At 45.2% G+C, this 27,027-nt stretch overlaps 1 protein-coding gene and 1 pseudogene across 5 annotated transcripts in view; both read left to right on the top strand.

Moving 5' to 3' along the window:
- CSMD2 (CUB and Sushi multiple domains 2) overlaps window positions 1–24,178 on the top strand; it is a 649,640-nt gene extending 625,462 nt beyond the window's left edge. For 3 of the 5 annotated variants that reach the window (XM_021939191.2, XM_021939203.2, XM_031666820.1), the window contains 11 exons: window positions 593–766; window positions 1,105–1,178; window positions 4,323–4,434; window positions 5,001–5,180; window positions 11,027–11,089; window positions 13,247–13,408; window positions 14,866–14,978; window positions 16,703–16,790; window positions 18,277–18,415; window positions 18,567–18,779; window positions 21,638–24,178. In XM_021939191.2, the coding sequence (XP_021794883.2) occupies window positions 593–766; window positions 1,105–1,178; window positions 4,323–4,434; window positions 5,001–5,180; window positions 11,027–11,089; window positions 13,247–13,408; window positions 14,866–14,978; window positions 16,703–16,790; window positions 18,277–18,415; window positions 18,567–18,726 (1,265 nt within the window). In that variant the 3' untranslated portion in view covers window positions 18,727–18,779; window positions 21,638–24,178. Of the gene's footprint in view, window positions 1–592; window positions 767–1,104; window positions 1,179–4,322; window positions 4,435–5,000; window positions 5,181–11,026; window positions 11,090–13,246; window positions 13,409–14,865; window positions 14,979–16,702; window positions 16,791–18,276; window positions 18,416–18,566 lie in introns of all 5 variants that reach the window. The other 2 variants (XM_031666818.1, XM_031666815.1) reach the window with 2 other exon arrangements.
- A 1,173-nt stretch (window positions 24,179–25,351) lies between these two features.
- Window positions 25,352–26,397, top strand: LOC101022012 (annotated as a pseudogene).
- Window positions 26,398–27,027: the final 630 nt, after the last annotated feature.

Raw genomic sequence — 27,027 nt, 5'->3', positions numbered from 1 at the left:
TACACATGAAAAGAAAAAACGAAAAAGAAAATAATACGTGTGAAAGAAGAGTTATATATAACTGTATAATAGAAAATGCCCAATGTAAGGGTTATGATATTATTATGGCACAACCACTTGTTGCTAATTGTGTAGCCAATAAGTGATGATGATGTCATAAACATAGAAAATGTTTACAAGATAATGGTAAGTGAATGAAACAAGATTTACGACCACATGGACTTGGCTTTGCCGCTCCTCACAAGTTTACATACAACTGAACAAAGACTAGAAAAGAACGTGCGTGAAAATGGAAAAAAGTTCTGGAGAATGGGATTGTCGTTTATTTTCCTTTCATGTTATAAACTTCCTGTAATGTTACTCCATTACTTGGATCATTATTAATAGGCACTTTGAATGTAGAAGGGAGAGGAAGCCCCCATCACCCGCAGCACCGCAGCAGGCGGAAGCAGCTACCTGGGCTGCCCCGGTTCCCAGAGTTCAAGCCTAACCAGGAAGGGAACAGTGCAAAGAGCAAAGGTGGGGGTGTGGGACTGGAAGATTGGGTTCCAGAAAGCAACTTAGACCTGCCTTTCTCCCTTCGTCTTCTCAGCTGTGTTCTGCGGGGATCCTGGTGTCCCACCCCGTGGTAGGAGAGAGGACCGAGGCTTCTCCTACAGGTCATCTGTCTCCTTCTCCTGCCATCCCCCTCTGGTGCTGGTGGGTTCTCCACGCAGGTTTTGCCAGTCAGATGGGACATGGAGTGGCACCCAGCCCAGCTGCATAGGTGAGAGGTCATCTGGGGCAGACAGTATCCTGGCTGGGGAGGAGGGACCTTCTTTGGGGCCTGAGATGATCACTTTCCTTCCGTGTCTTCAGTGGTCTCATCTGCAAAAGGGAACATCTCCTCCTCTGAGCTTCTGCAGCAGGATGTAAAATAGCCAGAGCTAGTGTGCTTCGAGGAGTCAAATAGGCAGCCAGGGCCAAGGCTCAGGTGGGGATCTCAGTGGGCAGGGAAGTCACGATGTGGCCCCATTTTCTTTTCTACACCTATTTCCCAGAGTGAGACGAGGCAGTGAAGGCTTCCATGACCATGTGATCTGTGTCTTTGTTTTGGCCATCCAGATCCGACCCTGACCACATGCGCAGACCCTGGCGTGCCACAGTTTGGGATACAGAACAATTCTCAGGGCTACCAGGTAAGGAGGTCAGCCAAGATAGGGCCTTCCTACATCCTATCCCTTCCTGTCACTGCCATAAGAGGACCCAGGGGCCGGGCACGGTGGCTCAAGCCTGTAATCCCAGCACTTTGGGAGGCCGAGACGGGCGGATCATGAGGTCAGAAGATCAAGACCATCCTGGCTAACATGGTGAAACCCCGTCTCTACTAAAAATACAAAAAATTAGCCTGGTGTGGTGGTGGGTGCCTGTAGTCCCAGCTACTCAGGAGGCTGAGGCAGGAGAATGGCGTGAACCTAGGAGGCGGAGCTTGCAGTGAGCCGAGATCGCGCCACCGCACTCCAGCCTGGGTGACAGAGCGAGACTCCATCTCAAAAAAAAAAAGGGGACCCAGGGGCCTTCCTCAGGACAGCACTCGGGGAGGACAAGAGCTTGGAAAGCGCAGAAAGAAAGCCCTCTGCCTCTCTGAACAGTGCTCCATGGGAGCACCCTGCAGAAACAGAAGGACCCTAACATCCATCAGAGAAACTGATGAGAAAGGACAGCGGCGTGCAGTTCCACGAACACTTCCCGCCAATCCCGGGCAGGGTGGTTGTGGAAATACAGAAATGAGTGAGACAGACAGACCTCTGTTCTCAGGGTGCCCACCCCACCCACAGACACTGGGCTCATGCACAGTGGCAATGAACATGTGTCACACATGTGGCAGGCCTGTTGGCATGTCTGGCCCATCAGGACGCAGGCCCTGCGGACACATCTCAGATGAGCTTTGGGAGGAGAGAACCTGGACACTCTGGGTTGGGATACATTGAACAGAGAAAAGGAAGAAGAGGAAAGTATGGGTGTGTTCAAGGCAAGACAATTAGCTGGAGTCCAAGACTTGCCCAGGAAAATATCAGACTAACCTGGACATGACAGGCTGGGATCTAGTCAAGTAATGTGACTTATTCACTCGGTGTGTACTCACTCGGCACGTGCTTATGGCACTGAACTGTTCTAGGTGCTAGGAATACAGCGGGAACAGGACAGGCTGGGTGCCTGTTTGAAGGGAACTGCCTGGCTGAAGATGGTAAATAAATAAACGAGCTAGCTTCTGAGAGCACTAGATGTTACACGGTGTGATATAAAGGGGTGTGAACGGGGTGGGTTGCCATTTTAGGAAGGGTAGTTAGGGAAGGGTGACATTTGAACTGTGGCCTCCATGATGAGAAGGGCTGTCCCTGTGTACAGCAGGGTGACATTCCTGGCTGAACGAAAGGCTGCTGCAAAGGAGTGCTGAGGGAAGTGTTTAGCAGCCTGGGATGAAATCCAAGACAAAAAAGTGTTCAGCATGGAAGAAGGGAGTGGAAAACAGGCCAGCTAGCAAGTCTTCAGCCCTGTGAGAGAGGAGAAGGAAATGTAGTCCAGAGCGAGGCTAGGGTGGAAAACAGCTTGGTCCTGGTGTGTAAAGTTAAACATTCACACACTCTATGACCCAAAAGTTCCACCTCTGCACACATATGCCAGAGACACTCTTGCACATGTTACCAAGAAACAGGAAAGGTTGTGGGTATAGTCACGTGATGGATTATTATACAGCAAAGAAAATGAATGAACTACAGCTCTGCATGACATGGATGCATCTTAGAAACATACTATCAAGTGGCAAAGGTGGCATGACACGACTTTTATAAATATTAAAACCAGCAAAAACGTAATTAAATTGTTTAGAGATATGTATGCACATATGTGATAGGATCATTTTTTAACAAGGCAAGGAAATTAACACAAATTTCCAGACCGCCTTTACTACGGAGGAGTGTTGAGGAACAGAGCAGGGAAAGAGGCCCTAGGATGTTACAACCATGTCCGTAACGTTCTAGCGCTTAAGTTGCATGTGGATTCAATCTAAAATGTCCATTTTATTATTATACTTTATATGTGTTCCATATATTACTTTGTGTATGTCAGCTATCACATAATTTTTGCAAAGGCAGCAGCGTGGGACAGGTCCTGCAGGGCCTTGAAGCCATGATAAGTATTTTGGATTTTATCCAAAATGCCATTTGAAGGTGACACAATCTGATTCTTCATTTGAAATATGACTCAGGCAATTGGGAATAGAAGCACTTAGACAAGGAGGACACTGTTGTCATGACTTCAGGGAAAGAGAAGGTGAGAAGTGATCCTGAACGCTTGTTCAGGATATGTTTTGTAGGTAGAACCAAGAGGACTCATTGATGGGATGGATTGTGGGGTCAAAGGGATCAAAGATGACTGGAGGTTTTTTATTTGCACAACTGCATGGATAAAGGTGTCATTTGTTAAGTCAAATGATGAAATCCAAGATAAAAAGTGTTCAGCATGGAAGAAGGGAGTGGAAATTAAGAGTTACACGTTGCATTTGCCCATGTTCCAGTAGGTAATAGGGACACATGAGTGTTTGAGCTGGGAAGTAGTATAATCCGAGTTGCAGTGTAGGAAACAGATCTAGCCACATTACACCAAGTGGATTGGGTAGGGAGAGATGGAGACTGTAGTTGCGGGAGTGTCGAGTTGTACAGCGAGGGGCTGGTGGGGGGTTAAGACGGGGAACATAACTGAGCGGAGTGGGGAGGGAGGGTGGCAGTTCATTCAACAGATTCTATGGGGGCCATATCTGTAAAGACAAGTCTCCCATTCTTAAAGAATTCGTAGTTTCATCGAGGAAAGGGGCACACACACACGATATTTAATTTACACTCTTCTTCACATTTTGTAAAATACTGTCAAATCCGCCATCACATTTGAGTGTCACAACATTCCAGTGTGATTGTGGCAAGGATGGTCATCCCCACTTTATCCTTAGGAAGACTAAGGTTTACAGAGTTCCATGCAGCCTGTCCTGAGTAAATGCAGAAGCCAGAACTCGGATCCAGGGTCTTCTGACTCTGAATCAGGCACTGTGTCCACAACAGAGTGTAATATTATAACTTTGTTCGGGGTATTAGATGAGGCCTTTTGGAGGAGGCGTCATATCAACTGCCTCCAAGGAGGAAGAAAATTTAACCAGGCAGAGAATCAGAAAAAGAGTTTTGCAGGCCACAGCAGGGGAGGAGTTGGGCCATGGGAAAGTGGTCAAGGGACAGATGTAGGAAGTACTGCTGGAAGGAAGGGGCCGATGGGACTTTGTGTCCTTGCCGCAGGTTGGAAGCACAGTCCTCTTCCGCTGTCAAAAGGGCTACCTTCTTCAAGGCTCCACCACCAGGACCTGCCTCCCAAACCTGACCTGGAGTGGAACCCCGCCTGACTGTGTCCGTGAGTGCAGACTTCACCCACATCCCAGAAAAATTCCTCTTGCCCCAGCTGGGCATCTGGGACATGCTTGAATCCTCTGAATGACAGGGAGCTCACAACTCCCCATGTGAACCGACATCGGTCTGTTTGTAGTCCTTACGTGTTAGGGCCTCACAGAGGACTTCCACACAAAAGCCTTTCTGATACTGGAAGGCAGTCCCTATGCGTTAGCAAAGAAAAAAACTATCCAGTGGCAGCAAAAACTAACAACTACAAGGCCAGGCCTCAGGGTGGAGAGATCAAGCTTTTGACCCAATTACTCCTTTACCCCTCAGGAAGTGCTGCAGGCATAGGTTCCCCATGCCCAGAGTCAACCAAGCCGATATCCACATGATCTCCATCTTGGCCATTCCTCTAGACACAGAGCTTGGGGTTAGGGCGGAGGATTAGGGAGGGGGGATGCTTGGCATGAAAGGGACTAGAAGGGGAAGGAAGAGGATATTCTATCTAGGAACAGAGGAATGGTCAAAAGGGCCCCTGAAGCCCCTAATCTCCTCCGGTCCAACGAGGTCTTTCCTCTCATCCAGCCCACCACTGCAGGCAGCCAGAAACGCCAACGCATGCCAACGTCGGGGCCCTGGACTTGCCCTCCATGGGCTACACGCTCATCTACTCCTGCCAGGAGGGCTTCTCCCTCAAGGGTGGCTCCGAGCACCGCACCTGCAAGGCGGATGGCAGCTGGACAGGCAAGCCGCCCATCTGCCTGGGTGAGTGTGCCTGCTCGGGGAAGCTCTCCAGGGTGGGAGGCTGAAGGTGCCAGCTGAGCTTGAGCTGAAAGAGGGCAAAAGAGAAGGAAGGAATCGCATTTCCAGGAGCTGGATCCTGCTTCTGATTTTCTAAGGTTTTGGGTCTAGAAGAGCAAACCAGAGAGCAGTCTAAAGAGGTGCATACTCAACCCACCCCAAGGGTTGCCCCCTTTGCCTGGGCTGAAACACAGGATCGCATTTCATCATCGGGCAGAGGAAAGTGTTTTTCTTCCACCAAGCTGGAGTGACGCATGACGCATATTACACCCTTGATAAAACAGCACCCGCCTGTAGGTCCCTTGGGGTTACGAGGATGTCCCAGACCTCCTTCCCCTCTTCTTCATTCACTCGTTCTCTATTGATTGAGAGTTCATGAGGCCCCATGCCTGCACTAAGCATGAGGGATTCGGAGGGGAAAAACACAACCCTGCCATGTGGAAGACAGACACATTATCAGATTTTATATCTGGAGTACCTGGAGGAACATGGAGATGTGCCAAATGCTGTAGGAATGAGGAGGAAAGGCACTAAAGTGGGGGAAAGGAGAAGTCAGGGAGGACTTCCTGGAGAAGGTGATGTCTGAGTCCAGTCTTGAGAGAAAGGATTAAGGATAAAGGATTAGTTCAGTGCTGGAATAGCATTAAACTCTCTGATAGGCACTGACCTTACCAGATACCAGGCATTGTGCTAAGTGCTTTGTATGTTTCAACTCATTTAATCTTCACAAGATCCTATGAGGCTATTTAATATATGAGGAAACTAGGGCACAGAGAAGTTAATTAATGTGTCCAAGGTCCGCAGCTGAGAAAGGTTAAGAGCTGAAGATCCATACCCTGAGGGTCTAACTGTAGGATCTATGACTATTTTGCTATCCTGCCACTCAGAGGGAAGCCTTCAGGGTCAGAGATTGTATGAGAGCTAGAACTTACTAATGGTGTTTTGTTTTCATTGTATCGCTTGTAAATTTCTTTTGTTTTCCACATATGGTAGTAATATAAAGTACATTTATGAAGTACGTTTATTAAGTTTTTATTGTGATAGAATATACATAATATAAAATTTTAAGTGCACAATTCAGTGGCATCAGTTATGTTTATGATATTGCACAGCCATCACCACTATCCATTTCCAGAATTTTTTCATTATCTTGAACAGAAACTCCATACCCATTAAACAATAACTGCCATTTCCCCCTTCTCTTAGCCCATGGAAACTGCTGTCATACTTTCTGCCTCTGTGAATTTGCCTATTCTAAGTACCTCATGTTAGTGGAATCATACAGTATTTGTTTTTTTGTGTCTGGCTTATTTCCCTTAGCATAACGTTTTCAAGATTTATCCATGTTGTGGCATCTGTCAGAATTTCTTTCCTTCTTATGCATGAATCATATTTCATCATACGGACATCACTTTTTGTTTATCCATTCACCTGTTGATGGCTCTTTAGGTTGTTCACACTTTTTGGCTATTACAAATAATGCTTCTGTGAACATACATGCACATGTTTTTGTTTTAGTATGTTTTCAGTTCTCCTGGGTACATATCTAGGAGAACAGTAACTCTATGTGTAATATTTTGAGGAACTGCCAAAGTTTTCCAAAGTGCCTGCACCATGTTATTCCCACCAGCAAAGGCTCGGGGTCCAGTTTCTCGACATCCTTCCCAACGGTTGTCTGCCCTGTTTCAGTGTATCCATCATCAGTGGGTATAAAGTGGTATCTCATTGTGGTGTTTTTTATTGTTTGAATTTTCATCCAATTAATTATTTTTTAATTGACAAATAAAAGTTGTATATATGTAGAGTGTACAGCATGATGTTTTGATATACGTATACATTGTGGAGTGGCAAAGTCATGTTAATCAACATATCCATTAACTTCATATACTTGCCATTTTTTGTGGGAAGAACACAAAATCTACTCTCAGTAATTTTCAAGTACACAGTGCATTGTTGTTAACTGTGGTCACCATGATGTACAAGAGATCTTGAACTTATTCCCCATCTAACTGAAATTCTGTGCCCTTTGACCATCATCTTTCCAATTCCAACCCCCCAGTACCACCCCACCCTAGCTCCTGGTATCCACCATTCTCTACTTCTATTAATTAGTTCAATTATTTTAGATTCCACAGATAAGTGAGATTGTGCAGTATTTGTCTTTCTGTACCTGGCTTATTTCACTTAACATAATGTCCTCCAGGTTCATCCATGTTGTCACAAATGGCAGGATTTCTTTCTCTTTTGAGGCTGCATAGTATTCCATTGTGTATATATTCCACATTCTCTTTATCCATCCATCCACTGATGGGCACTTAGGTTGTTTCCACATCTTGGCTATTATGTTGCAATAAACATGAGAGTGCAGATATCTCTTTGACTTACTGATTTTGTTTCCTTTGGATGTATACTCCATAATGGTATTGCTGGATCATATGGTAGTTCTATTTTTAATTTTTTGAGGAACCCTCATACTGTTTTCCATAATGGTTATATTAACGTAAATTCCCACTAACAGTGTACAAGAGTTTCCTTTTCTCCACCACCTTACCAACACTTGTTATCTTTAATCTTATTTATAATAGTCCTAACAGGTAGGAGGTGATATCTCATTGTGGGTTTCATTTGCATTTCCCTGATGGTTAGTGATGTTGAGCATTTTTCATATACCTGTTGGCCATTTGTATGTCTTCTTTCGAGAAATGTCTGTTCAGATCCTTTGCCTGTTTTTAAATCAGGTAGTTTATTTTCTTGCTATTGAGTTGTTTTAGTTCCTTCTATATGTTCCTTAGATGTTAATCTCTTACCAGATGTATGGTTTACAAACAATTTCTCCTATTCCATAGGTTGCCTCTTCACTCTGTTGTTTTTTGTTTTTTGCTTTTTTGGGTTTTTTGTTGTTGTTGTTGTTTCTTTTGTTTTTTGTTTTTTGGTTTTTGTTTTTTGGTTTTGTTTTTTTTTTTTTTGCTGTGCAGAAGCTTTTCAGTTTGATGTAATCTCATTTGTCTACTTTTGCTTTTGTTGCCTATATCATTGTGCAAAAATGATTTATATTTCCTTAATGGCTAATAGTGCTCATCACTTTTTTATGTGTATGTCTTCCTTAGAGAAATGTCTATTCAAATACTTTGTCCATTTTTTACTGATTTATCTTTTTACTGTTGAGTTGAAAGAGTTCTTTCTCTATCTAAAATGCAAGGCCTTTATAAGGTACATGATTTGCAAATTGTTTCCCATTTCGTGGGGTTTCTTTTCACTCTCTTGTTGATGTTCTCTGAAGCACCAGTGTTTTTAATTTTGATAAAATCCAACTTATCTATTTTGGGGGTTGCATATGCTTTTGATGTCGTATCTAAGAAACTTTGACACATCCAAAGTCACAAAGATTTATGCCTATGTTTTATTCTTAGAGATTTATAGTTTTACCTCTTACATTTATGTCTTTGATCCATTTTGAATTAATTTTTTATGATATTAGGTTACAGTCCAAACTCATTCTTTTGTGTGTGGACATCCAGTTGTTCCAGCACCACTTGTTGGCAAGACTATTCTTTCCCTATTGAATTGCCTTGACACTCCTGTCAAAAACCATTTGACCATAAATGTATGAGTTTATATCTGGATTCTCTATTCTATTCCATTGATCTCTATGACTGTCTTTATGCCATTACCACCCAGCCCTGGTTACTGTAGCTTTATAGTAAGTTTTCAAATTGGCAAGTGTCCCAGTCTGGGCAACCTAGGGAGACTACATGTCTACAAAAAAATAAAAGTGAAGAAATTAGCCAGGAGTGGTGGTGTATGCCTGTAGTCTTAGCTCTTCAGAAGGCTGAGGTGGGAGGATCACTTGAGCTCAGGATTTGGAGGTTACAGTGAGCTATGATTATACCACTGCACTCCAGCCTGGATAACAGAGCAAGATTTTGTCTCTAAATAAAAATATTTTTTTAAATGAAAGAAAGGAAAAAAATTGGAAAGTATCAATTATCCAACTTTGTTCTTTTTTAAGATTGTTTGCCTATTGTTTTGCCTTTTGTTTCTACACAGATTTTAAGATTGGCTTGTCAAATTCTGCAAACTAGAGAGCTGGAATTTTGGCAGGAATTGCATTGAATCTGTAGATCAATTTGGGGAGTATTGCCATCTGAACAGTATTAAGGTTTCCAATCAATGAACATGTGATGTCCTTCCATTTATTTGGATGTTTTATATTTTTCAGTGTACAAGTCTTGCATTTGTTTGGTTATACTTATTCTTAAATATTTTAATCTATTAGTATAGCTACTTTTATTTAAAAATATATAATGTTTTAGATGCAGCTGAATTCAACCCGTTACTCTATGATCTTGAGCAAGCCCTTTCATTTCTCTGCCTCTCAACAAGTTTCTCTGCTGTAACATGGGGACAATAATCTCTACTTCAGAGTTTTGAGAGCAGAGTACATGAAGAAGTGCCTGTCACAGTACCTCACACATAAGATGCTCTCTCCTTCTTTGCTCCCTTCATCTTACGAAACCTAAGACGATAAAGCATTCTGTTCAGAAGTACACTTGCATTGAGTCACTGCAGAAACTCTCTCCATAGCATTCTGTATACTCAGGCATAGGCTGACCTCCAGAGTTGAAGGAGGTTTGCTAAAGCTGTGCTCCCCGCCAGGGCAGACAGTGGGAAGCCCACCCTTAATGGCAACAAGGCAGATTTTCTATTGTTTCTCTGCAAAAGAAGAAAAGACATCAATATTTACTGACCATGACTTTCTGTTCATAACCTCATTTATTCAGCATAGACCTGTGAAGTATGTTTTAGTTTTTTCCATGTTTCAAATGAGGAGGCAAAGACTCTGAGTGGTAAAGTTACTAGTCAAGGTCACACAGTCGTTAAGTGACACTGCTGGGACACTAAACCTTGGCTGTCTGGCTCAGGCCCAGAGCTTTTGCCTTTGCTTTGCCTGTGAGGGCTTCTTGGTCTTAATCTCATCATTCCAAGGGAGGAATGCACTCCTTTGCAACCCCCACCAGGGCTCACAGAGCTCACTGTTGATGGGTAGAAGTTCCTCCTTCATGCGAGGCACCTGGAAGGAAAGCACAGTCGAGGACAGGACTTCTTTTTTTTTTTTTTTTTTTTGAGATGGAATCTTGCTCTGTTGCCCACGCTGGAGTGCAGTGGTGCGATCTTGGCTCACTGCAAGCTCCGCCTCCCGGCTTCACTCCATTCTCCTGCCTCAGCCTCCCCAAAGTTTTCAATGAGGGCATTCAGGGAGTCTGTGCACTTGGATGGGAAAATGTACACCTTTATTTTCCTTTACTTTTTACTGGAATGTAGCAGCTCCTTTAATTCCGAATGTAGACAACAACCATTAGGAGTGTTAGCACCTGTGACTTTGTCACCCATAGAAATTGAAGAGATTTTTGTTTACATTCCCGTTGCTACCAATATCATGAAATATTGTTCATGTTCCTGACTACTTCAAGATTATGGTCATTTCTAGACTCGCTGCTAGATCCCATTATTTAATATAGTGATAAAGTATCACATATACCACTATATGCTAATGTCTTGTCTACTATTTTAATAACTCCAGCTAATAAAATGGACTTCCTTTGTAACTCTTAATATTTTTTTATTCTGAGAGGGATCCACAGCATCATCAGACCATCAAAGTAGTCCACCTCCTGGTCTAAAAAGTAGTAAGTCCAAAGCAAGATCTCAAAGAACCCATTGACCTAAGGTCAGACAGGTGGCCATTATTTTTCCAACAGAGTATGAACCAAAAACTGAACCTGTTTTCTTCCACTCTTTTTCCCCAGCAGAAGTCCGGCCCAGTGGGAGACCCATCAATACTGCCCGGGAGCCACCGCTCACCCAAGCCTTGAGTATGTATGGTCCAGATCATTGGCTCAAGAAACTGGTGTTACTTTTTTCACAGAGTTAGCCAGAAAACACGAGTTGCTGGGAGTTGCTGAGTGCCTAGAGGAAGGCCATGAAAACTATCTATAGATCTGGATGGCTTTCCCTACCCACCTCCCCAGCCCAGGCAGACTTCAGAAGAAAGTGAGCCTGAAGGAAGCAGAAACTTCATCTGGAAGAAAGAGCTAGTGCCTTCCAACTGGAAGCTCTGCAACTGTTAATTACTACAGCCCCTCCTGGCATAGGACTGGCCAGTGTGTGGTCATACAAACACATCGACCCAGGTCATGCCTGGGAGCTTCCTGGAAATGGTTACAGTTTAAGATAGGTCTGGGGTCTTTCCAAGTATCACATCCAGAACTGGACACAGACTGCAGATGTGGCCTGGCCAATGCCAGATTCTTAGAGACTATCACATCCTTTTATGAACCTTCTACTTTTATTTATCACATTAGCATGTGTATTATGCAGGAAACGAGGCTAGATTTGCCATCAGAAACTCAATTTGAGTGCCATTTTGGTCACTGACCAGCTGTGTCCTTGGACAAGTGAGCTTCGCCTCTTAAGCTTCAGTAAAATAGAGATCATAATAATTGCCATAGAGAATGATTACAAGGATGAATGACAATTTTAGTAGCTATCACCGATTAAGCGCTTTTACACATGCAATATCATATAACATACAATTTACAACATTAGTCATTTAACCCCTACAATAACCCTGATAAGGTAGACGGGATGGCCACCATTTATAGGAATACAGGCATAGCCTTTACAGGGAGAAAGTTAAGCCTTTTGCACATGATCAGACAACTGATAAGTGACAGAGCTAAGATTAAACTCTGGGTCTGTCTGACTTCACTTGCCCATGTTCCGATTCACCATGCTATACTGACATGTCAGTTTTCTCTCTCTTCTCCCCTCTTCCCTTTCTCCATCTTTTAAACACTTCTCCTTTTCTCCTCTTTTCTTCTTCCTTCTTCTCTCCCTCATTTTCTAGTTCCCTCTCTATATCTTTTTAAGTAATTTAATTTTAATTGACAAATAATAAACATATATTTATAGGGTACAATGTGATATTATTCTATATATATACATTATGGAATAAATAAGCTAATTAACATACCTATCATCTCACTTAGTTATTTTTTTGTGATGAGAACATTTAAAATCTACTCTTTTGGCCGGGCGTGGTGGCTCACGCCTGTAATCCCAGCACTTTGGGAGGCCGAGGTGGGCAGATCACCTCAGGTCAGGAGTTTGAGACCAGCCTGACCAACATGTTGAAACCTCATCTCTACTAAAAATACAGAATTAGCCTGGCATGGTGATGCATGCCTATAATCCCAGCTACTTGGGAGGCTAAGACAGGAGAATTGCTTGAACCCAGGAGGCAGAGGTTACAGTGAGCTGAGATCACACCGCTGCACTCCAACCTGGGCAACAAGAGCAAAGCTCCATGTCAACAAAAAAGTCTACTCTTTCAGCAATTTTGAAATGTACAATCCATTCTTATTAACTATAGTCACCATGACATGCAGTAGATCACCAAAACTTATACCTCCAGTCTAATGGAACCTTTGTACCCTTTGACCATCTCCCCATCACCCTCCACTCTGCCCCAGCCTCTATAACCATCATTCTACTCTCTACTCCAATGAGTTCAACTTCTTTAGATTCCATATGTAAGTGAGATCATATGATATTTGTCTTTGTGTGCCTGGCTTGTTCCACTTAACGTAAGGTCCTCCAGTTCGTACATGTTGCCGCAAATGAAAGAATTTCCTTCTTTTTAAAAGCTGTCTAGTATTCCATAGTGTATGTATATATACCCTTTTCTTTATTTGTTCATTCATTCATGGACACTTGGGTTGTTTCCCTATGTTGGCCATTGCGAATGATGCTGCAGTGAACATGGGCGTGGATATTTATTTCAGTTCCCTCCACCCATCCACTCTGAGACACAAGAGGAGAAGAGGCCAGAGCGTTCTACCACCCTCCCCACGTTAGACGTTGGGGAAAGGAAACAATCCCAGTGAGTGGGCTGGGATCAGTCATCAGGTCACTCCAATTCTGGCAGCACACACAAAGTCCTCCTCACCTCTATTTCTCAATTCCTCTAGTTCCTGGTGATGTTTTTGCCAAGAATTCCCTGTGGAAAGGGGCCTATGAATACCAGGGGAAGAAGCAGCCAGCCATGCTCAGAGTGACTGGCTTCCAAGTTGCCAACAGCAAGGTCAATGCCACCATGATTGACCACAGCGGCGTGGAGCTGCACTTGGCTGGTAAGGAGCAGACCTCTCTATGGAAGCCAGGAGGATGGATGGGCACATACCCTTAGCAAGGATGAGCCTAATGGCATTGCATCATACTGTCATGCAAGGCTCAGACTTGTCTGGTAGTCAGGGAAGAGGAAATGTCTATTCATCTTTACATAATAAAGCACCATGGACTAAAGGGAAATGTTTAAATGGTAAATATTAATAACTTGAATATATAAAGAACTCCTACAAACAAAGGGAAAAGACTGATATCCCTAAACTGAACCAAAAATAGGGGCAGAGACTTCCCAGGAGCCAAAGTACAGTCAGTCAACAAACAAAGGAAAAAATATTTCTCAGCAATCATCAAAAAAAAAGTAAACACAAAATGTCATTTTCCACTTACACTATCAACTCAAGAGTGTCTTTAAATGATAACACTTAGTGCAGGTCGGTTTCAGCCATGAAGGCCAAATTCTAAAATGGTACAGTTCTGGGAAAACAATTTGGCGATTTGTATCAAGATGCTTGAAAATGATTGGACCCATTAATTACATTTCTAACAATTTTTGTCATAAGAAGATATGGAGGGAGTCAAACATTTTTAAATAAAGGCTGTTCCCATTACAAGGCCATTTGTGGTATGTAAAAACTGGAACTAGAAAATTTCCCTAAAACAGAGAAATGGGTATTTTAATGATAGTAGATCTACTAGATGAAATATTATGCCAGTGTTAAGGGAAATGCATTCATTATAATATATTTAAAATATGACTCCAGTTTTTTAAAGGAAAACATTACATTCATAAGAAAGAAAACTGGAATTATTTACAGTAACGTGGTTATTTCTTAGTGAGATCAGGAGAGATTATTTTTTCTTCATGCATCTCGGCATTTTCTAAAATTTTCCCAATTTTCAATCTTCCTATCATCAGAAAAAGTACCTTAGAAAACGGTGTTTGTTGAATACGTGGATAGATAAATCAATGTGTGAGTGAATTAACATGTTAATGCACAACCCCACATACAATCCTATCCACGCATTCATACGTGCACACACCTATGCAACTGCAGGATGACATTTGCTCATTTCACACATGATAGACACATTCACATGCTCCCATGGCCACGCCCTCGTGAACTGTTGCACCCATTGAACTATCTGTACATCAGTGGACAGATTAAAACACACAAAATCATATTCTCACACATGCCTGTGTCAATAGGATCACAACCTCAACCCAGTAATCCAATTATTAACATACATATGCATATCTTAATAATTCTTGCATATAACCACATTCAGCCTACACAAACCTACACTCAACACTACACTTACAACCTAAAGGTATGTGGGGAATGTTTATATCAACATCTACACATGAAATTCTACCCAGAAACTTACACCCACCAACCCACAAATTTTAGTTTTGAAATTTTCCCAGATCTTTCGTGTGTAACCCCAGAACTTTATTTCCCAGGAACTTACAAGAAAGAAGATTTTCATCTCCTACTCCAGGTGTACCAGATTACAGGGCCGGTGGAGATCTTTGTGAATAAGTTCAGAGATGATCACTGGGCTTTAGATGGACACGTGAGTTCAGCAAACTCACCTCCTCCCCTGATTCCCAGATCACTGACAGGGAAGAGGAGGACAAAAGGGTGTGTGAACTCCTAGGATCAATCTGGAAACTTGGGAGGAGGTTTTCTGTGAGGCCCTGCCTAGGAGCAGCAAGAGGGTCCTCATCTGCTAATGAAACAGGCAAAGGAAAAGATTTTAAAAGCCAGAGAGTTGGAGTAAGTTCTGTTGTTTGAACAGAAAGCAAGGGATGAAGATCGGGGGCAGAGGGAATTCAGGCTAGTTGAAGGTATTGATGTGGTGGGTGGGAGCTGGAAGAAGGCAGTGAGTCTCACGTGACTACCTTGAACTTCTGCTCACACGTGAGGATGCAGATTGTCAGTGATTTAGCAGAGCTTTGAGAGACCAGGACATGGCAGAGGGATAGAACTTTCTTGCATTGTGGAAAAGACATTCTATTCTAGGGCTTTCTTGAAGTGGAAGCTGGGTCTCCAGTGACACTTCTCTGGCCATACCTTCCTATGTCACACATAGTGGAGTTGAGCATAGCATCCCCTGCCACATCCTCCATTTCTCTGTCTTGGATTGCTGGAGCTAGAAGAGAAAGCATAGAATGAAGTGAGAGGTCGTGGTAGAGCAGAATAGCAGAGAGCTAGGGAGTCACAGTGCATTCTCATGGACAGGACCAGCTGGTGGAGGGCTGTGGCAGCGTTGACTTTGCTTCATAAGCACATCAGGAGAACCAAGTGGCTTCTCCAGGGACTGGCACATACGGGTAGTTCCTTGGTAGGCCCAAGGGTATCTGTAGGTCCCCTTCGTAATCCAAGTATGAGCCAGCTTCAATCATCGTGGCCCAAAAGCTATGCAGGAACAATAGACTCCACCATCCAGGAGGGTCGAAGCTGGGACATGGAGCTAGGAGTGCAGGCCAGGGGAAGATGACGATCAGGCTCCAGAGGGCCAGGAACAGCTGGAGCTACTGCCTAGGACACCAAACAACCGTGGAGCCTTTCGATAGCCAGTGAGGCGTGTTTTGGGGGACAGCTGGGGAGGGCAGACAGAGGCTGCTTCTAGCCACGGAGTATAGGTTGGAAGTAGCCAGGAGCGCAGGCATCCTCACAGCATGCCCTCAGCTGCTGTGGCCCCAGACTGCACATTTGGGGATCTGCGTGTGTCACATGAGCATCAGTGGCAGGAGTTAGGTCCCCAGCTACGCCCCCTAAAAAATTAATAGCTCTTAGAACTGTGACGAACTCTCCAATACCTTTAATCTGCAAGGGACATTTTCACCATGGCTCTGTATGTTCCTAATGCTCCAAAAGGTGGTTTTTCGTCACAGTAATAACAGCTACCATGCATCTAAGGCCTATAAATTAAGCATTCTGAAGTGTTTCATCTTTATTAACTCATTTCATCCTTACAGCCACCCTATGACATAGGTACTGTTACTATTCTCATTTTGCATATGAGAAGCTGAGGCACAGACAGATTAAGTGATTTGACCAGTAGAAAATAAAATCTTCCTCCTACCTCATACATGTAGATGGTGCCCCTGCCCCACCCCGGGCTCCCCGGTCATGCCCACCCTTGCCTGGCTGTGGGCAGAGAACAAACCCTGAGTGTCGGAGCAGCAGGTCAGTGGGTGACTCTGACCTGCTGGGCAGCATGTACGATGAGAGAGGAGTTCTAGATCCTTCCAGCAGCCTCCCACTTGCTCTCTGTGCTCCCCTCCATCACAGGTCTCGTCAGAGTCCTCCGGGGGCACCTTCATCTACCAAGGCTCCGTCAAGGGCCAAGGCTTTGGGCAGTTCGGCTTTCAAAGACTGGGTAACTAGTGCCTGTCCCCCGGAAGTGTGGGCCCGGGTGGGTGGGAGAGAAACCGTGTGTGCCGCAGGCAGGTAGAGGACTGGGGAAGTTGAACAGTGTGAGGCGGGGGTGCTTGGCCTCTTTGGGATCAGGGACGCCTTTTGAGATTCTGACAAAAGCTATGGAATATCTCTCTAAAAGCAAACACATATGCATGACCCACTCAACCTTTGACAAAGTTTCCTGCTCAGACCTGGAGGGGAGAGCCCCCAACTCCAGGGACACTGGGTCTTAGATACAGCCCCCAGCCACACCCCCAGCCAGTCCTCAGGGGTCACCCCTGCCTCAATGAACAGTGACATTGTGGAGTGTCTTAGGGCTCCCGGGGTGCCTTTACTGTGATGTCATTTCTGCCCTAGCCCAGTCCTAGAAGGCTGGTTTTGTGCCCATTGTACAGATGAGAAAACTGAGAGTCAAGGCCACTTCCCTCCCTGGTCCTTCCCTGGCCTCTTTACCTAGCATGCTTCCTGTCATTCATGTCAAACATCCACACCTTGGAGCCTGGTCCCGGCCTAGAGCCTCCAGGTGCCCAGCCTCAGACTCTGGTAGCAGGAGGGGTCTGGTTTCTCAGAAGCAGGGGAGAGGGAAACAGGAGGCAGCCATGGGTACGTGAGAGCCTCTCTGTACCCCAGGCACTGACACCTCCCGTCCCCAGGGCCCCTGCCTGCCAAGGCAGTCCACTGCACGTCCTCTGGCTCCGAGCTCCGGAAAGCTTCTCTGGACTGAGCCACGGTCTGCCCCCGCCTCTCCCACCCACACTGCTCCTCCGCCGGAATTGCCCCAGCTCTGCCCTTGTGAGCTGCATGGACTGAGACCACTGTCTTCCACACAGCACCCTTCACCTACTCCAAGATGACCAGGCATTCTGCAAATGCCTTAGAAAATCACAGTTTTTGTCCTGGCTCCACAGCAGACATCCTGTCCCCTCAGAGCTCCAGCCCCTCAGTTAGCAGGGTGCCTAACGGGGGCCACAGTGTCTACTTGTGTTATTCTGAGCCTTCCCAGTCTGCAGGGGGAGGGCGAGGAAGGAAGATGCCTTCCAGAAGGAGGTGCCTCAGCTTCAACCAGAACAGTTTTGCCTTCATCTATCTTATATTTTGGTGTCCCTGTAAGGTTTCATCTGATAAAAGGCTGCTACAGCCAAAAGAAACCCTTGTAATTACGAGTTTCCGTTGAGCGATGGTTTCAGGCTCCTCTGCGGGTGGTCCTCTGGGTGCCATCTGAGTGGCACAAGGTAGATGCATGCAGGACCCTGCCCCCAAGGACTGAGCGCACACGTGGAGGCAGGCGGGCAGCCCTGGGCACACCTGCCTCCCGTGCTGAGCAGGAGTGAGGAGCACCCTGAGTGGCAGCCCTGCTCCCCAAGAGTGTGTAGTCAGGGAGGGCAGCCGACAGAGCCTCAAACTGTGTCTCTGTGACTTGATTTTTTTGCTTTGGGACTTTACAGACCTCAGGCTGCTGGAGTCAGACCCCGAGTCCATCGGTCGCCACTTTGCTTCCAACAGCAGCTCGGTGGCAGCCGCGATCCTGGTGCCTTTCATCGCCCTCATCATTGCGGGCTTCGTGCTCTATCTCTACAAGCACAGGTACCACACAGGAAGGAGGCGGGATGGGCATCAGGCGGGCCCTCCCTCTCTCCCTGCAGCGCCCACCCCCCCACCCCCGCACCGCATCAGACCCCTAAGCCTCTCTGTGTCACTCTTTTCATGCTCTGGTCACTTCCTCTTTTATTGCCAGGAGAAGACCCAAAGTTCCCTTCAATGGCTACGCTGGCCATGAGAATACCAATGTTCGGGCGACGTTTGAGAACCCAATGTACGACCGCAACATCCAGCCCACAGACATCATGGCCAGCGAGGCGGAGTTCACAGTCAGCACAGTATGTACAGCGGTATAGCCACCCGGCCTGGCTGCCACCACCGCCACCGAGAGCCCCGCCTCCAGCAGCCGGTGAGCAAGGGTGTGGGAGGAAGACAGGTCATGACAGGCACAGACAGGGACCTGTGCATGCCAGGGGCTCCACCCAACGGAGTCGCACACGCCACACAGACACACCCAGTGAGAGGAGAGCTGTGCACTGAGCATCATTGTGTATCAGGCACTGAACCAGGCCCTTTGTGGATCTAACATATTGAATCCCTGCACCCCCTGTGAGGTAGAGGCTACTGGGAGCCCCATTACAGATGAGAAACCTGAGCTGCAGAGAAATTAACTTGAGCAAGATCACACAGCTCAGAAGGGGTGGGTTCAAAATCCCATCCCAGGCTGGCTGGCTGCAGAAACTGTGCTCCCTGCCCCTGGACTTGGCAGAACATCGACGTGGATTAGTCTGTTTCTCTCCAGAGAAACAGAACCAACTGGATATATACATCCTCTGGGTCGAAGTCAAGCCCTGGAGATCTGTAGAGCTATACAGAGATGCACATATATGTGTGTATATAGGTATATTGTGTATATATATACTTTCATACACTATAAATGCAATACATATACCTATACATCTCTGTATCAATGTATATCCATACCTATCCATCTATAGATATGCATCTCCATAGAGTTATATGTATATGTTATATAGAGATAAGAGAGACACTCATCTAAGGAACTGGCTGGCAAGGTGGAAATCTACAGGGCAGGCCAGCAGGCTAGAAATCCCAGCAGGAGTTGATGCTGTCATCTTGAGTCCGAAGGCAGTCAGAGAGGGAATTCCTTCCTCCTCGGAGCACCTCAGTCTTTTTCTTAAGGCCTTCAGCTGATTGAATGAGGCCCACACACATTGTGGAGACTCAAAGTCTACTGATTTCAATGTTAATCATATCTAAAAAGATACCTTCACAGCAATATCCAGATTGGTGTTTGACCCGTCAACTGAGCACCAGAGCCTAGGCAGGTTGACTTACAAAATTCCCCATCACATTGAGCACAACAGAGGGGAGGAGCCCCCCAAGATATGGACAGAGGGGCAGACAGACCTGCATGTGTACACGGTCATGCACACACACACGCACATACGCACACACGCACGCAGGCATGCATCTGACAGGTCCACTGGGAAGGAACTGATGAATCTAAAAGGCACTGCCTCTTCCTCACTGTGTCCTCCTTCGATGACACCCTCACCTCTGGGACCTGGGACCCTTCAGAAGTTGCCCCAACACGATGTCCAAGCTTCTCCCCTCTGAGAACTGTCCTCCCACACATCCTGCTTTCTGGGGATAGGCAGATGCCCTCTCTCAGGTCCTGGGCTAAAGGGCTCTGGGGAGAAGAGTCACAGAGCCAGCCAGGTAGGGATTTCCAGTGAGGGCAGTGGAAAATCCACCAAGTGGGCCACCAGCCAAACCCAGGGCTAGTGCCGTGCTCCTTCTCCACACTCCTGTGCACGGCAGCTCACGTGGTGGATATTCCCAGCCACACACAAATGGCAGGGCAGTGAGGAAACAGGCTTGTATGAGGGGGCCTGAGAAGGCCACCAACGGGGATGTTAGGGACGGTTCCTGCCGAGGGGGTTACAAGAGCAGCGAAGGTCATTATCACTGCCCAGCCCCTGACGTGCTTTACTCCCTTTCCACCTCACAACTCCAGGAGGATTTCACAGCCTCAGCCTGAGTCCCAGATGGTGAGCGAGTCAGGGATGCAGCAGATGCAGCTCCTGAATACAAACAATTTATGGAAAGAGCTCTTCCCCATCTTTTTACGTCTCTCCAAAACAAACATTTAGATAAGGGTTCCCCCTTATTCCAGTGGGATTGTTTTAGCCTGCCAAAATTACTCCTCAAGTTTCATCTGTGTGCCCAATCTTTACTTTTTCCTACTCAGAACTCTTATCAACAGAAGGCAAAAGAGAAAAAGAAAAATCCCCTCTGACGATGTAAATCGGGGCTTGGAGATGATCAGTGACGAATCTGATTCACTGCATGAATTATTGAACAGTGTAGGAAAGAAACAAGAATGCCCCCTGACCTCCGCACACGCACTTTTGCTCCACACTTGGGCTCTGCTGGGTTCCAGGTGCTGGTGTGCGCCATGCTGTCACCTCCGGGTCGGCTCCACGTCTGGGCAGCCCTCAGCATTGGCCCCTTGCCAGTAGGCTCCAAACCCACTGCCCAGCCCAGCGGTCTCCAGCACAGCCCCTCTGACCACTTCTGCCCACAGCTGGAGCACAAAGAAAGCAAGAGCCACCCTGAACAGACACCCACATATTTCAAATGAGTGACTAGATGGTAACTTTTTTAAAATAATGCCAAGGAGAAAAGCAGAAATTAAAATAAACACCCTCCTAGGGAAGCAACGAGGCCTGTGCAGCCAGCGAGTAACAGGGCAGAGGAACAGGGCTGTGTGATGATGTGTGCCGGCCCTTCCTCCATTAAAAACAAGTATTAAAAATGAGATTTCACAACTGTGTCACTACAAAAATGAATATAATCCAGCCTGGATTCTTTATTACCGATCCATTATTATCCTAGTCATTTTTTTTCATCTGATTTTGAAAGGAACTAAAATTAGAATGTTTTCCTGGGCTCCTAAAAGTATGGTGGCCCCCAAGCACCAGGCCTCCAGGTCTAATGGCGAAGTTGGCCCTGCAAGGGAAAAAGACAGAAAAATTCATATTGTGCTGCACGCATTCCCTACCTACCCCCATCCCCAACCTGGGAAGATGAAAATCAAAGTGAAGAGCGAGGTGATTCATCTCTTTCCCGCTTGTTCCTTCTTTGCTTTGCTGCTTTGCTTTTCTTCCTCTGCTCCCGGCCCCTTCCCTCCCACTGCCTCTTTTTCCTTTGCAAACCCAGGTGTGATCTGTTTGTTCCCAGTTCCCCAGGGGGCAGGAAGTAGGCTCCCCTGAGCACAGTGCCCAGTGCCCATCTTCGTTCGTCTCTCTGCCTGTGTCTGCTACTGCTGGGACTCGGACCCTCGCCCTGCCGCCATCTATGCCCGTCACCCTGGAGAGGACTCCTGCCGTGTCCTGAAAAGGCAGAAAAGGAAGAGGGGTTGCAGATGGAGGAAGAAAGTTTATGGATTTAAAATAGCAAAGCAACTTGTGGATGTGTGTGTGTGTGTGTGTATGGGCCTGACTACATACACACACACACCCCGCTCCTCCATTCACGTCCTCCGGAAGAGACCATAAAGGCTTCAAAAATAGAAGTGCTCATGAAGGATGCTTCATGCCCTGTTCCCCGCACACAGAGAAGAGATGAAGACGGGGAGGTACGGTCAGCTTTCAAACCAATATGCCCCCCGCCCAACCCATGTGTGAGGACACGATGACTCAGTGACTGTAAGAGTAGGACACATCCCATGGTGTGGTCAGCGTGCAGAAACCAGCTGTCTGCTGATGGACGGCCCCAACTGCACAGTGGCAGCAAGGATTACCCCAAGGGCAGGAAAAAAGTCTTTGGAAATAGATTGAAAATCAGTTTATTTTTTTCAAACACAATTTTATTGAGTTCTAAACCCAGTGGATTAAAAAGTCGTTTGGGTCCTGGGAAGCACTGGGAAAGAAGGGAGAACCGGGGAGGATAGGGCAAGAGTCTGGCTGGGAGCCCAAGGTCAAGTCTGGCTGTCAACTGAGAAAGAGAAGAGAAGACAAGTCTGCGGCCCAGAGAGGATGCCAGGTCTGGGGGCAGCAGCAGGGTTCTTGAGAGAACAGGGGAGCAAGCCTGCCCTGGTACCCAAAAAACAATGGCTATCATGTACTGCATTTATTCTCTGTGCCTGACACTTTACCTATAGTATTTCTAGTCTGCACAATAACACCAAAACGTAGGATTTATTATTTCCCTTTGACAGATGAGAAAACAGAAGCCTGGAAAGGTAAAGACATGTGGGCCACAGAGTTAGGAAGTGTGGAGTCAGAATGCAAACCCAGATCAGTCCGCCCCAAAGTCCACTACACCAGCTGCCAGAAACCCCGGTCTAGAAGGGGCAGCTAAGAAGGGAGGAGCCGATGAATCTCTGCGGTAGCACTGTGGCCAGGTCTGGAAAGCCAGACAAGACACCTGTGTGTCCTATCTGGGTTCTGCTGTCTCCGCGTAGGCAGCCTCAGGGCAAGGACTCAGCTCCCCAGGCCTGCGGTTGGTGCTGGCTCCTTGGCTCCCAGCAGCCGCTGACCATAGCCAGTAAAAGTCCTGGCAGGTCCTGAATCAAAACAACGGAGTGGCTGAAAGTCACACTCTCCAGCTCCTTGCAAGTGGATTTGATTTATTTTGACAGCTATATTATGCTTGGGTCATTCATGAATTCCATAAGCATTGTTGGGAAGTTCAAGAGTTTAGGAATCAAAGTATAGCATTTAGAGCCACTTTCTCTGTCCTCAGGAAGGCCCCCACAAGCTTAAGCCTCTGTACATGTGTGACATGCTGGCCTCAGAGGGTCATATCACATATTGAAATAACAAATAGAAATGTGCAGGAGCGGAGGGACAGCGACACCTGGTTCTTAAGCAAATTCTAGGTTGGAACAATTAGAAGATCTGACTGACGTTAAGAGTAAAGTGAGAGGCGTCCGTTTCCAGCAGCCACAATGGAGGCTGACAGAGGCAGGAGCCTATCCCTGGCCGCACCACCTCTGGGACACGGCACCCTGGGCTTGGAGGGAGACGGCCAATCCAGACACACTCACACTCTCATCTCTTTCCTTGGCTGGAAACAAGTGCAGGAAGCTCCCCTCCTGATTTCTTACACTCCCTTCCCCCCGACGCTCCTCTCCTTTGACTACTCCCTTCCCCCTTCTTATGCCCCTCTCAGACCACCCAGCGGACGCCTCTTCCCGCCCCTCCATCCCTCCCCTGCGTCTCCTTGTAAAGTTCCATGAGATGCTCGAGAAGCACCTGCTGGTGGGGCACCCAGCACTCTGCTGGGCATCACCCTCCACACCCCTGGCATTTCTCTCCACCTCCAGAGGCTTGGAAAGGAACAGGGCAGGTGAGGCCCTTCACCCACCATCTACGCCATATACCCGTCACCATCCCATGAGGAAAAAAAAAAGTAAAACAAAAACAAAAAAATCTTTTGTACAGAGATATATTTTTATTATACAAAGTTTGTACAGTACCAAAAAAGAAAAAAAAAAAGGTGTAAATTTTTTTTCATTATTGTAGGTAAACGGTAGTGGAAGCCTTTTTTGTAAATGTAATAAAATGTATAAATATGGTTTTCAGAAAACATCCAGTGCTGTAAATATGTAATCTACACACCTTCTTGGCTTGTCTGCAGTATATACATTTAATTTATCTGTCTCTGTATATGAGGCTTCCCCCTGGGGTCCTGCATTATGGTACTTTCCTGAATTTGAAAGCAATTTTAAATTTTTTGAATTCAAATAAAATATAAATTTTTGCATTGGTTTTCTTACATTTTTATGGCCTCTTTCATGACTAGGGGCAAGTGTTTGTTGGGAAAGGGGACGAAAGACATATTTTAGCCTACAATCCAAGGTAGAAATATAGGAGTCCGTTTCTTAACTGCATTGTGTGACCACTGCTACATGTTGGAAACTCTGAGCAAAACTGATAGTACATACCCCACATACAAAAGTTAACTCAAAATGGATCAAAGACCTAAACATAAGACCTAGAATTATAAAATGCTTACAAGAAAACGTAGGTGGAAAGCTTCATGACATTAGATTTGGCAGTGATCTCCTGCATATGACATCAAAAGTATAGGCAACAAAAGAAAAAACAGATAAATTGGATCACATCAAAATTCACAACTTCCGTATATCAAAAGATACAATCAACAGAGTGAAAAGGCAAACTATAGAATGGGAGAAAATATTTGCACATCACATATCTGATAAGGGGTTAATATTGAGCATCTATAAAGAACTCTTATGAAAGATTTGAACAGTCATTTCTCCAAAGAAAATATACAAATGGCCAACAAGCATATGAAAAAATGCTCAACATTACTAATCATTAGGGAAATAATCAAAGCCACAATGAGATGTCACCGCATACCCATTAGAATGGCTACTATTGAACAATAATAATAAGTGCTGGTGAGGATGTGGAGAAACTGGAACCCTTGTGCCCCACTGGTGGGAATGTAAAATGGTGCAGCCACTATGGAAAACAGTATGGTGATTTCTCAAAACACCAAAAATAGAATTACTATATTGTCTAGCAGTTCCACTTCTGAGTATATAGCCAAAAGAGTTAAAAGCAGGGTCACAAAAAGATATGTTATTAGCAGCATTTATTCACAAATGCCAAAAAGTAGAAGGAACCCAAATGTCCATCAACAGATGAATGAACAAAATGTGGTACATATGTACAATGAAATATTATTCAGCCTTAAAAAAGAAGAAAACTCTGACCCATACTGCAACATGGATGAGGATATTATGCTAAGTGAAATAAGCCAGTCACACACACACACACACACAAAACAGATACTGTGTGATTCTATTGATACAAGCTACCTCGAGTCATGAAATTCCTACAGAAAGTAGAATGGTGGTTGCCAGGGACTAGCAGGAGGAAGGGATGAGGAATTACTGTTTAATTAGTATAAAGTTTCAGTTTTATAAGATGAAAAGTATCTGGAGGCCTGGAAGCCCTACGCGTTCTTCTTGTTTTAGAACAAAGAGCTCAATTGACACCAGGTATGACTTGTCAGCCTCTACATGATCTCCTGATGGAAGAGATTTTAGTTGAATATGCTATGAAGGCTGTGGAAAATAGTAGTACAGCCACTGGACTCAGAGGTAAAGATGGTGGTGTCTTTGGGGTAGAAAAGGGAGTCTTCCTAAACTTTATGAAGAAGGCTCCAACAAAAGACTTTTTAATATTGATTGGCATGTTGGAATGGTGGTAGCAGGTTTGTTGACAGATGCTTCTTCTTTGGTAACAAGAGAAGCAGCTTCCAACTTTAGATCTAACTTTGGCTATAACATTCCACAAAAACATCTTGTAGACACAGTTGCCATGCATATACATTCTGCAGTGATTTTGGCTATAGTTTTACAGTAGGCTCTTACAGAGTGAATGGCAGGGCACAATTCTGCAAGATATTTCATACGGTTATTGGGATTGTGCCCTTGGCAAAGACAGGCATACTGCAAAGATAGAAAATAGAAAAGCTTCCTGTAAAAGTGCCATGTTATTGTTAAGAAGTTGCAAAAATATTTACATAGTACATGATGAAGTTAAGAATAAATCTTTTAAATTAGAACTCAGCAGGGTTGGTGAATTAACTAAAGGAAGACATGAAATTATTCCAAAAGGTATAAGGGAAGAAGTAGAGAAACATGCCAAGGAATCTTTGAAGGAAGATGAATCAGATGATGACAATACATAACATTTACTCCAGCATCTATTCTAAGTTTCTTCTGCAGTTCCAGGTAACATTTAGCCCCCTGTGGATTATACACACTCACTAATCAATTTTCATTAAATTTTTGTATTGTGAAAAAGGAAAAAGAAAAGTTCGGGAGATTGCAAAATTATGTGAATATAGTTAATGTACTTAATGCCACTTAACAATGGTTAAGATGATCAATTTTGTGTTACATATATTTTACCACAATAAAATTTTTTTTATTTATAGTGGAGGCCACATCAGCTCAGACCTAGAAGCTGGGGACAAAGAAGCTGCTCCCTTCAGGGCTGGAGTTTGGCCTGGACTGAGGAGCTCAGGATCTGAGGACCACAGTTTAAGGACAGGTGGGCTTAGGCAATAGAAACTCCATAGCAGAGAAAGGCCAAATCAAGGAGGGTCATCCAGGCAAGACAGTCATGAGAGGAGTGGTGAGGAAGAAGAAGAAAGAACTGGCAAGAGCTAGGAGCCTATCCTTTCTTAAATGTACTATGCATTTATTAGCAGTCATCATTTTAGGTGGAAAATTCATCCAAACTACCTTCAGTTTTCTGATTCCCACTACCCTTCACTTTTGCACTGTGCCTCGGCTCCAACTGCCCCCCTTGTCATCTCAATAACCTGATTTAAACCAACATTCCCAGTCTTTTGTTTTTTGGGTTTTTTTGTTTGTTTGTTTGTTTGTTTGTTTGTTTGTTTGTTTGTTTCGAGACACAGTCTCACTCCGTCGCCCAGGCTAGAATGCAGTGGTGCAATCTCAGCCCACTGCAACCTCCGCCTCCCGGTTCAAGCAATTCTCCTGCCTCAGCCACCAGAGTAGCTGGGATTACAGGCACATGCCACCATGCCTGGCTAATTGTTGTATCTGCAGTAGAGACAGA

This window comes from Papio anubis, chromosome 1, assembly GCF_008728515.1.
Source record: "Papio anubis isolate 15944 chromosome 1, Panubis1.0, whole genome shotgun sequence".
NCBI classification, from domain to species: Eukaryota; Metazoa; Chordata; class Mammalia; order Primates; family Cercopithecidae; genus Papio; species Papio anubis.
This window is presented reverse-complemented; position numbering and strand designations above follow the sequence as displayed.